The 12,594-nt window shown below is 39.7% G+C and overlaps 1 protein-coding gene across 2 annotated transcripts in view; it reads left to right on the top strand.

Moving 5' to 3' along the window:
- The window catches only part of LOC135220847 (centriolin-like), a 601,514-nt gene that overhangs the window by 264,884 nt on the left and 324,036 nt on the right, over positions 1 to 12,594 (top strand). For both annotated transcript variants that reach the window (XM_064258407.1, XM_064258408.1), the window contains exon 5: positions 2,985 to 3,187. In XM_064258407.1, coding sequence (XP_064114477.1) covers positions 2,985 to 3,187 — 203 coding nt within the window. The remainder of the gene's footprint in view (positions 1 to 2,984; positions 3,188 to 12,594) is intronic.

Genomic DNA, 12,594 nt, shown 5'->3' with positions numbered 1-12,594 from the left:
TCAGAAGTTCGTGTCGCACGAGGGCACCAGGATGACTCTTGTGGCCCCCTTTTGGCCGACAAGAGAATGGTTCACAGAGGTACTGGAATGGATTGTGGACCCACCCAGAAGTATGCCTTTGAGAGTAGATCTACTCAAACAACCCTACTTGGAAAGGTATCACCAAAACCTCCAAGCTCTACGTCTAACTGCCTTCAGACTATCGAAAAACTCACGAGAGCTAGAGGCTTTTCGAAGGAGGCAGCGAGGGCAATTGCAAGAGCAAGGAGGGTTTCCACTATCAAGGTCTACCAATCCAAGTGGGAGGTTTTTAGAGGATGGTGCAGAGACAACTCTGTTTCCTCTTCCAGTACCTCTGACTCAAATAGCTGACTTCCTTCTGTACCTTAGGAGGAGGCGAAAGTTTTCGACCTCAACTATTAAAGGGTACAGAAGTATGTTAGCTACTGTTTTCAGACATAGAAAACTGGACTTGTCTGAAAATAAAGATCTCCAGGACCTTCTCCGATCCTTCGATACCATGAAAGAAGTACAACAGGACGCTCCTACATGGAATTTGGATGTAGCCCTGAAGTTCTTAATTAGTGAGAGGTTCGAGCCTTTACATTTGGCCTCGTTTAAGGATCTAACTTTGAAGACTCTCTTTTTGGTCAGTTTGGCGACAGTCAAAAGGGTTAGTGAGATCCATGCTTTCGGCAAAGCGATAGGATTTAGACATGACAAAGCTGTATGCTCCCTACTGTTAGGTTTTCTAGCTAAAAACGAACGTCCTTCGCAACCCTGGCCTAAATCTTTCGAGATCCCGAGTCTTTCAGATCTAGTTTGCGAAGAATTAGAGAGGGTCCTGTGTCCAGTGAGAGCTCTAAAATTTTACCTGAAGAAAACGAAGGATTTACGTGGTAATTCAGAATCTCTTTGGTGCTCTGTCAAAAAGCCTGCTTTACAAATGTTTAAGAATGCATTTTCCTTTTTCATTAGGAACCTTATAAGGGAAGCTCATTCAGAATGTAGTGAGGCTGATCTCAAACTTCTGAAGGTGAAAGCACATGAAGTTAGAGCAGTAGCAACATCTGTAGCTTTCAGACAGAACAGGTCTTTACAGAGTTTAATGGAATCTACTTTCTGGAGAAGTAAGTCAGTGTTTCCCTCACACTATTTGAAACATGTACAGACTTTACGAAGACTGCTACACCTTGGGACCATTCGTAGCAGCGAATGCAGTAGTGGGAGAATGATCTACCCCTACAATCCCATAACCCAATACCTTTTTCTTTCCTTGGAACTGTTGAATTTTATGGTTGTTTGTGGAGACTGGACGCAGTCTTCCACAATCATTGATTTTCAGTCAGGTGGTCATTTTGTTCCTTGGTAGTGCTCGGAACAAAGGTATTGGATGAGGTCCTGTCACATAGAGGTTATGCACCGGTTGACAGCTCCTTGATGTCTTCAGCCCCCTGGGTAGATCGCTGAATGTCTTAAGGAAAGCAGACATTATGAGGCAGGAGATCATTAAAGTCGGATTCCTTAAACAGGTATGAACCCGTAAATTTGTTTGTTAACTCTTATGTCAATTCCAACGATGTTGGCTGTCTCTGACCCTCCACCAAAGGTGTCAATCAGCTATATATATAACTACCAGGTAAGTTAGATGTTTAAAAATGATATTTTCATAATAAAATAAATTTTTGAACATACCTGGTAGTTAAATATTATTTAATTCCCACCCTCCTCCCCTCTAGAGACTAGGGGCATGGAAGATCTGAGGAATAGTTGGAATGGTTCCAGGTACCTGGGTAGAGGGCGCACAGGTAGTACACCGACTACCCAATCGGCGATTGCCGCGAGTTTTGAAATTTTGCCGTGACGTCACAGGGACTTAAGCTATATATATAACTACCAGGTAAGTATGTTCAAAAATTTATTTTATTATGAAAATATCATTTCTTGTTGACGAAATTGGTTGCGTTGATACACCCTCCGATGATCGTTTTAGATGAAACCAGTTTGGACTGTCAAGCACTTATCCTCCAGGACTGAGTCTCCTTTTGCTCCGCGCTCCTTTTCTCTTGGCACCAGAAAGCTCGAGTCAGGAGTTGCTTATGAGCCGATATCTTTGCTGGCAATGTTGGGTTGTGTTAATACACCCCAATGTTCGCTTAGTTTTAATTGCTTAAGCAGTCCAGGCACTCATCCTTCGGGAAAGAGTTGCCAATACCCACTCCTCTCTCTTGGCGCCAGACATTCGTGAGAGAACAGGTGTTGTTGGTGGTTGTAGTGCTTGATGAAGTCATCAGGGTGCAGCCTTGCTGTCCTTGATGTTGTCTGACTTGTCACCTGGTTGGTCACCTTAATTTTGTACAGACGGACTGACTATGCACTTACTCCTTATTTTTTACTACCGCAGTTCGGCGGCATTATGATAGGAGTTGTTAGTATCTTAGACTTTGGGTTGAGTTTTTAACTGTGTATATATATATGTCTTTGTTGTTTTATGTCCTGATATTAATTTTTGTTTTCCTTCCTTTTCCATTAATTGGATTAGGTTGGTTCCTCCTACTCTGCCCAAAAGGGAAATTTTATTCTGATTCCCTCCTCCTGTTCAATGTAGTTAATAGGACTAAATAAATTATATTAAGGTAATGTTTACCAATCTGGAATTTTTATACTAAAATGAATATTAATAATACTTACCTGTATAATTTGTCTAGTCCCACCCATCCTACCCCACGATCTGCCTATCACAACTAAGTTTCAAGGGAAGGTTTTGCAAATTTCAACGGTAGTGTTGCCAACTGGCGGACAGAATAGGAGGTAACAGGGTTGCCAATGATGTAAATTTTGGTGTGGTTTTGGGGGATTTAGGGCTAGATAAATTATACAGGTAAGTTTTATTAATATTAATTTTATTATAAAAATTGCATATCTGTGTATAACTGTTTCCTTTCATTCACCTAAGGTAATGAGGCTCTTTTCATATTTTACAGAGTGATGCACACACGCGAACTGGTTTCTTCTCTGCAGCAACAATGCCAAGAGTTAGAAGGTACTGTAAATGTCTTCCACCAGGAGAAGCAGTATCATTGTGCTGTGCAGAATGAAACCATTGAAAGGATGAATATCTTAACAGGAAATTTCAAGGAGCTTTCTCTTCTTAGTGAAGAAAAGATAAAGGTCATAGCTGATAAAGGTAAAATTCTTTTTCATCTTTGTTTTATAGTATGCCATTATCCTCTATTGATGAAGTGGTCCTAGGAGGGTAGAGCCGTCCAGTTTTGCAGCAAGTCTTGAGGGATAAGGCTGCTTGCCCCACACCTATTTATTGGGCCCATTAGATACTGGTACAGTGGTACCTCGACATACGAAAGGCTCAACTTACGAAAAACTCGAGATACGAGAGCAAATACGAAAAATTTTACAGCTCTACATACGAAAAGTTTTCAAGATACGAAAGGTTGTTGCTGTAAAGTCCCGAGATTCGCCCGGACCACAGAGAACAATTTTAAAACTCCCGCGCCGCCAACTGAGTAAACTCGCCACCATCCTCCCATTGGTTCCTGATGCTAGTCACCCCATAAGATCCTGCTCTCCTATTGGTCAGCATCTACCCCTTGTGCTTTAGGTATTCTATTGGTAAAAGGATGCTGTAAATTGAAAAACTTATTCATGCAATACATTTAATAAAAAAAAAACATCAGGTAAAGATAGAATAAAGAATAGAAATGAATGGTTATTATACTGTTAGGTAGTTTCAGTAGTTGAAGATAGATAATGAAAATTTATGGCTTACTGTTTAAAGTGATTGCTTGCCGATCGTTCGATACTCGTAAGTGCTGGATGTAAACATTAGTTTGGAAGCTTTTTTTTGTTTGTTTATTATAGTTAATGGTTACTTAATAATTATTTGAAATGAGTGTACATGCAATACATTAATAAAAAAAATTGTGAATTAGATATCATAAAATATAAATCAGACTGCCAACAAATACGTATTTTTTAGAATTCTTCTTCTGTTTTAATATTACGTTACGTATATGTTTCATTATAGCTGTCAGTAACTGTATCTCCATTAGGTGAAGATAGAATAAAGTATAGAAATGAATGGTTATTATACTGTTTGGTAGTTTCATTAGTTGAAGAGAGATACTAATGAAAATTTATGGCTTACTGTGTCCTAGGAAAAGTGATTGCTTTGCATTCGTTCGGGCCTCGTAAGACGGGTAAGAGCTGAATGTAAACAATCGATTGGAAGGTTTTTGTGTGTGTGTGTGTGTGTATTATAGTTAATGATTAATCAATAATTATTTGAAATGAGTATATACTGATTATTTATACATTTTATTGGCATATTCTAAGCTTTTAGCTTCTTAGGTTTAGATGTCAGAATCATAGACTAGGCTACAGTAGCAACTGCTAACATAGGCTAGGCTTATTGCTAAGGGACATATGCTAAAGTCCTAATAGGGGGGTTGATCATTACATGCAGTTGAATATTACTCAAGTATGTACAGTATTTTGCCTTTTTGGAGTCAAATTTCTTCCGTCGGATCAGCGTCGTAACCCTAGAACATGTGTTTTAGGCCTGGAAAAGGGATTTTGACGTAGGAAAAATCTATTTCTGGGCAAGGATGCCGTGTCGCCCAGTGAAATAGGTTCCTTCAGCACTATTTCTAAGGTAAGATATTGCTAAAATACCAGAGAACTGCTAAATTGGACCTGCCAGAATATTCCAGCTCGCTCACCTTCATATAAAAGGTGTCGGTATAGATCTGGGGCGAGTGAAACTCACTACCACGGCACCCACTCCAATGAGCCTCTCCTACATCAAAACCCCCAAGAAAAGAGGTTTGGAACAGATTAGCCATTTTACAGTAAAATGTGGTCCAAGATACGAAAACCTCATGATACGAAGGGCGCCTCGGAACGGATTAATTTCGTATCTCAAGGTGACCCAAGCGGTTTTGGGTTTGCCATTAAGGGACTAATTACTGCCTCTCACCTTCAGAGAACCTTTAACAAACCCATGCGACACCTAGTCTAGGTTCTCTTGAACTCTTCAACGCCATTAGCAGACTCACAACAGCATTTCTTTACAGAAGTTTTTTGGCATTCACGACTTCTTGTTGATCGTAAGCGTGAGTCTGACAATATAATGGAGCGTTCAGTGTATTTACTCAACTCCTTTGTGTCTGCCTTGACCCCACGATCCATGAGACGATCCTTCTTCTCGCTCGAGTCCTCCTCGACACCCGTGCCCACACCCTGGACGACACATCAAGCTGCCGCCCTTCAGCAGTGAGGACGTCACATCAAGGCTGCAACGGGCAGAAATACAGTTCTGGATCCACCGCACCACCCGGGACAGCACGAAGGCGGACCTCATCACTGGGACCCTCACAGCGGACGCCTTCAAATGCCTCACCCCATGGATGCGCAGCCACCCGGGGAGCTGCCCTACGAAGGTCTGAAGAAGGAGCTCATCCAGGTCTTCTTCCTCCAATGTCCCAGTGAGCCACCCAAATTTTCGACCTTGTGGTCAACCCCATAACCACCTCAGATCCCAGACTGTCCTGGCACAGCTCCAGGATCTGGTCTTCCTGCCAGAGGTGGACCACCAAGGACGAAGGCAGGTGAGCATCCTCCATCAACTCTACCTTCAGCAGCTTATGCCCGAAGTCTGAAGCCAGATCCCTAATGCTGAGACCATGGAGATGGAAAGTCTGGTGCAGCGGGTTTTCGCGCTGTTTACCACTACCTTAGCTGCAAAACTCTGCTCTCCTCTGTCAGCCAACAGCCTTCAGCAGGACAATGTTGGTGCAGCATACCAGCGATCGCTGAAGCCCCTCCCAGACATCGGGTGGTGCCGCTTTCACCGCCAGTTTGGCAGCAAGGCACGGAAGTGCGAGCCCCCTTGCTCCTTCCGCCCTTTAAAAACGATGGAAGCATCGCCCAAAACAAACCCTTATGGCAGCGGCAGTAACGAAGTCCCAACCCAGGGGCTTCTATATCCAAGACAGCATCTCTGGCCTCAGGATGCTGCTTGACACTGGTGCCATGCATTCGGTATTCCCTTCATCTGCAGAGGATCACAGCCACGCCCTCGTAGCTGCAAACGGGACCCCCATCCGCACCTATGGCACCAGATCCCAGACCATCTCGTTCCCAGGCCAGACCTACACCTGACCCTTCGTCCTTGCCAACCTACGGACCCCTCTCCTGGGGGCAGACTTCCTCGCTCACCACGTCCCCTTGGTTGACATGGCCCGCCAGCACCTTCTCAATACTGAGACCTGCCTCTCCCGCCCACTCGCCAGATAACCAAGGGTGCCCACTATCTGCTCCGTCCTTCCCCACCACAGATATGCCTCCCTTCTCCAGGAGTTTCTGGATATCTTCCTCCCTGAGCTTTGCCAGGTGGCTGGGGCCATGCCCAAGCACGGCGTTTACCACGATATTGAGACCAAGCCAGCCAGGCCCCCCCCTTATCCCCTGCATCTAAAGACCAAAATTATGTTAAGTGAACGAACCAGTCCATCAGCTTGTTGACTCGCTATATAGCGAAGTCGCCGAGTGACTGGCGAATTCCCGCATTAAAGATATAGAAAATCAAGAAAATTTCAATAAAAGGGGGTTGGGAAATAAGTGGTGTTGTTTGGATATGGTCAACCACACTTCCTTGGACCTAGAGAAAACATATTATAGAGGATTTACCTTGAAAGAAAGGCAGGAAAAATGAATCGTATATATACGTACTAAACGCCACGGTCAAAACATATGCTCCCGTATATATACGTACTAAACAGCTCAGGGAGCGTTAACACGCTACGCATATATACGTACTAAACGGTTAAAGGGTTAACTTCACTGCACTCTTACATCTTATTTTAGTTATACCTTTCAATACTTAAGACCACAAATTTCCTAATGTCACTGTACCCATTTCCTTTGTTAATTGAGAATAAAATTATTATTAAAAAGGGGCTTAATATATATTTTGCATTAGAAGAACGTACGTTATTGATTTCTTTTTTTAATGATAAACAATTTAATGAATGTATCATGTTAAGTGATGAAGAATTTATTAGTAACTTAGACAACCTGTGTACAAATACTAATTTCTATCCTTGTATTCAAGGAATTGTGTTAAAACAGAATCAAGTGGAAGATTATTATGTGTTCCCAACCATTAGTCAGACTTGGAGCTATGATAATGGAAAAAGAACTTTTTGTCTTCTCATTGGATGCTGTTGTAGCCACACTCACTTGTCCTAATATTAGCACAGAAATAAGGTTAAAAAATGTTAAGTCTCCTGCAACATCATTTAAGTTAGTTATAGCAAATCAGTTTACTATGAACCACACCTTTTCACTGAATATGAATTTTTGAGGTTTGGACTAACAAAGGCGAGCTTCTTACTAACTTTATTGCTCAGAGACGGATGCGTGTAAGGAGGCTGTGCGAACAGAAACATAGTGTCTGTCACGCATACATACAAAAGGGGACGGAGTCCCTGCTGTGATTGTGCTTTCAGGCACCTAGAAATATACATATAACTGAGTGTACAGGATATATTTTTTAGTGAGATATATATCAGCAGAAAGGCCGTGAACTACTTTACATTTTGGTATAGAATAAAAAAAGATATGTACAAAGGAAGGACAGACATTTTGGTAAAAATGCTGTCCTTCCAAATTCAACAAACTTACCATATAAGAATTACACATATGAAATAGATGAGTTTAAATCGTCTCAATTAGAACCAAAGAAACTTGAAAACTTGAACTATGTTGATGAATTGACTATTTTTTCTATAAACAACAGATATCTCCAGTTTTATCATTAGTAAATCTGGTGGTAATAGTAATCACTATTGTTTTGTTTCTCATAATAGTGAGACATTTGATTATCAAAAAGATACAAGGGATACTGATAGAAATGAAAAGAAATGAACCATAATTGACATGTAATGTCCACATTATTTCTTATATACTATTATTGTTTTCATATGTTAAGTATTCTGAGTTAAATATATTAACTTATAAGTTAATATGTTTAACAATTTTCCATTTTTTACAGATTTTAAGGCATCTTTCACCTGTTGTGTGCACTACAGTGGGGCCTCACTTAGTCACGGATCATCAATCACGGATTCAGTTAATCACGGGTTTTTCCTCGAACCACTTCTCAATCTATATGACTGGTATGAATCGCAGCATCGAGGGCTTGTCTGTTGTAGGCTAAGCCTTGTCCGGTTCCGGTAACCAGCAAATGCATGAACAGATTCACATTATGATATTAACTGACAATAAAGGTAATAAAGCCATTCTCACCTTGTATATTATTGGCATATCTTCATATTATAGCCTATTCATGGAATAATTACACATCATTGAGATCAACTTGTAGTTGAACAGCCAGCAGAAATGTAAACATTGAGTTATTTGTTTACACTTAACAGCACCTTTGCCATTCTTAACCTTTTAGAAATGTTAATAGTAGTAGCGTAATTACAGTAGTAATAACATTTAGGAAAACATTACTTTTCAATTCGAACTTTCATTATTGTTTTGGTATAACATAATCAACTTCTCTGAACACTGCAGTCATACAAACGATAATTGTCATAGATTATCGTATTGTTGTTTGCGATCGGCGACGAAGCGTAAATGTAATAAAACCATTTTTACCTTATATATTATTGTCATATATTCATAATAAAACGCATATCTTATATATTATTGGCATATCTTCATAATAAAAAGTCTCTTCAAGGAATAATTCCTTGGGGAATGCATTTTTCAAAAGATAAAAATGCACTTTACATGTTTACAGCATGCAATTATTACTTTATTTTGATGTGATTACATTAATTTTACAGTATGGTACTCTAAGCAGTACAGTAACTATTTTTTTTATCATAAATGTATATTCATTCACGAAAAAAATACGTATGACAACCGTGACGTCACCAAACCTAGTCTCGTTGGTACATACTATTTTTACACAATGTGAGTGGTTACACTGTTCTACAAACTACCGATGTATTTTTACGTAAGTATCCTCTAAATTCTGTCATAAATCACTTTACTTACTTTTTTTGTGGAGCCCAAATACTACGTTTATCCCCGGAAAATTAACAAAATCTCGAATTTTATCATAGAGTAAGATTCACTAATTACTGTGTTTTCTTCTTCTTTTCATGACTAAATGCATTTTTAGGATAACACTCATTTACAAATTTTCAAATACTATGAATGTAAATAGCAAAATCTCTCTCTCTCTCTCTCTCTATCTCTCTCTCTCTCTCTGCCTCTCTCTCTCGTCTCTCATCTCGCTCTCTCCTCTCTTCTCTCTCTCTCATCACTTACAGAAAAAACTATAATACTGATCTATTATTCCGTGATTTACAAAACTGCTTCAATACAACTTTTATAGTTGACTAAATGATTTTCACATTATAACAGTATACAAAAGAATATCTTATCACTATCCATGTTTCATTTCTTATCACCATAAAAATATTTAAAATACAAATTTCATTGTGTTGTTCTCCAGCTAAGCTAATAACAGTATTCTCGTCCCAAGCTGCTCTCTCAAGCTATTCAACAGTTACTCTCATCCCAAGCTGCTGCTGCTCTCTCTCCTCCTCTCTCTCTATCTCTCTCTCTCTCTCTCTCTCTCTCAATCTCTCTCTACTTTGTACATATCATAATATCATAAACTATTATGTACAAAGTTAAAAATAATAATAATTCCATTAATAAATTGGTTTCTTTTAGCAACTAAATTGTTTTCCAAAATAATTCTTTCAGTAATAAACGTGCATCAGCTGATTCTAAACGTAAACAAAAGACAAAAATAGATTTTTATTGCTGTATTTTGCTGTTTATACATTAATATTATAGTTGGGTGCTGTAATCATTACAGTAAATCATGTTTTTTTTATCATAAATATGTTCATTCACGAAATAGATATACTATGTACTTTTAGTTTGGTGCAGCAGCCAAATCATGAAAATAGAAAGGAATTGTTAGGTAATTATACTTTTGTTTGCTGATCTGATGAAGGGGAAATTGAAGATAGGAAAGAATAACTTTGAAACTGTCTTGAATTTAGTTTAAGGTGATAGTTGAAGACATATTTGGTGCTTGAACTAATGTAGGCAGTTATAAACATTGAAGTAGTGGTCTTGAGTGGGTTAATTATTAAAGTAGGCAGTTTAAAGCAATTTTTAGGGGGGGTACCAGGATAACACGGGTATTTACTTATCATGGGGGGGTTCTGGGCCCTATCCCCTATGATTAACGAGGCCCTACTGTAATATCTTGTTCTTGTACCACCAGTGCCTCTTTTTAAATCAGCAATGCACTCTTCCCTACCAGTAGTCCCAACGTTTAGGAGTCTTTCAAAATACCTTGCAAACAGATTCTTTTTCTTCATATCATCTGTGACCAAGTTCCCATCTTCATCCAACATGCCATTACTCCCTCCAAACTTTTTATGGCTTGTGTTCCTCAAGAATCTCACAGCTGCAAACATATCCCTGCTCTCGGCAGTTTCCATAGCTACTTCAACTTCGGTAGCTCTTTCTTTCTAAAACATGTTTCGATCATGCTGGTATGTGCAGGATAACCGCAGAGATGCTAAAAGCAGGAACATGAAGGATGATATAGGCCTTAAGAGTTGTTTTTAGCATAATTTGGAAAACAGAGATGGTACCAAGTGATTAGGAAATGGCAATTATGATACCAATATATAAAAATAAGGGAAGCAAAAGGAAGTGTAGTAACTATCGGGGCGTAAGTTTACCGTCAGTCCCAGGGAAGATATTCATGAGAGTAACACTTATCAGAATAAGACCTATAGTAGAAGAGAAACTTAAGAGAACAGCAGTGTGGTTTTAGAAATGAAAGGTCAACAGTGGATCAAATTTTCACCTTAAGAGAGATAATTGAGAAGAGCTGAAAGTATGCAAAGCCAATATTCTGTGCTTTTATAGACTTAGAGAAAGCGTATGGAGGGATGGAATGGGGAGAGTGGTAGAACACTGGTATAGCACTAAAAGGGATAAGAATATTAAAGAACTGGTACCAAGATGTGTGCAGCTGTGTACAGATAGATGGACAGAAAAGTGACTGGTTTCCAGTTGGAAGTAAGCTAAGACAGGGATGTATGTCACCCACCTTGTTTAATGTATATATTAACCATAATGAGAAGAGTGATGGAGAGTGAAAACAGAGGGGCTAGTATTAGTGGAGAAGTTTTTATGGATTTGGACATTGCTGATGATGTTGCATTAGTTGCTGATACGTGGCTGGTGCTGGTTGGTAATGAGTATGGGGACAGAGACAGAATTTTGGCTTGAACATCAGCACAAAGAAGAGCGAGTTTGTGGTTGTGAGTAGGGATGATGGTTGGGTGCACATGGAAGATATGTCGATCAGAGAACAGGAACTCAAGCAAGTTGAGAAGTGTGAATGCTAGTGAAGTGTGGTAACAGCAGACCAGAGGCAAATTGAGGATATACAAGAAAACTAGGAGCAGCAAGACTTTTGAAGTTCTGAGAAGAAACATGTGGTAAAGGCATGAAATCAGCATGAAAACTAAGATGAGAATATTTAATGCAGTAGTACTGCCAGTCCTGATGTGTGGTTCGTCAACCTAGGTACTGAACAGAACAGAGAAGAGAAGAGAAGGTTGGATGCTTTTGAGATGAAGCTGCTGAGGAGGATACTTGGTATTAAATGGGACAATTTTGTTAGGAATGAAGACATCAGGATGAGATTAAGGCAAATGCCAGTCAGTATCAGGCTGAAGAGGGGAAGGCTGAAATGGTTTGGACATGTTAAGAGGAGACCCCAGGAGAGCACTGAGAGCAGTACAAATAGAAAGAAGACTGCTTGGTAGGCCAAGATCAAGGTGGACAGACATAATTGTCAGAGATCTTGAAGATGAAATCCAGAACCTAGAGGAAGCGAGGGAAATGGCTCTGGATAGAGACAGATGGAGAGGAACTGTAACAGGTTCAACAATTACTATGTTCATTTTTTTATGATATTTTGATGAACTTATGTCTTTTCCTCCACAGGAGAAAATTTTTTTTGCATTTATTGCCAATTGTTATTATGTCCATTTTTGTTATGTATATAAAAACATTGAGGGCAATGTTAGTAGGTGACTGAGTGATGTAATAATAGCCAGGAGAATGTTGGTTAGGAGTAGCGTAAATGTAAAAGAGAGAGAGAGAGAATTAGTCTTAGGAAGAATCTTGAAAACAGTAGCCACAACATGCACAAAGTTTTAATCTAAGCACGCCCATAAAAATCTTCACCTGTGATATGACCTCTACACTCTCGCCGGAAACTCGACAGTTCCGGTGATATCATAAGTTCCACTCACAAGGAGAGGAATTAAGTCAATCCATCACACCAAAAGGACAGTGTTAGGTAATTTACAACTAATGAATGCCCAACAGGCGGGACAAAAGCTTATCCCCGCCTATACTAGGTGGGACATTCTCCGTTGTAAAATCTTTGAGAAGCCCAACTGCAGAGGAGAGCACCAGCTGGGAAAAAAGAAAGGACCGCTGGACAGC

Source organism: Macrobrachium nipponense, chromosome 2 (assembly GCF_015104395.2).
Source record: "Macrobrachium nipponense isolate FS-2020 chromosome 2, ASM1510439v2, whole genome shotgun sequence".
In the NCBI taxonomy this organism is placed as follows: Eukaryota; Metazoa; Arthropoda; class Malacostraca; order Decapoda; family Palaemonidae; genus Macrobrachium; species Macrobrachium nipponense.
Note: the sequence above shows the minus strand (reverse complement) of the source record. Positions and strands in the feature narration are given on the sequence as shown.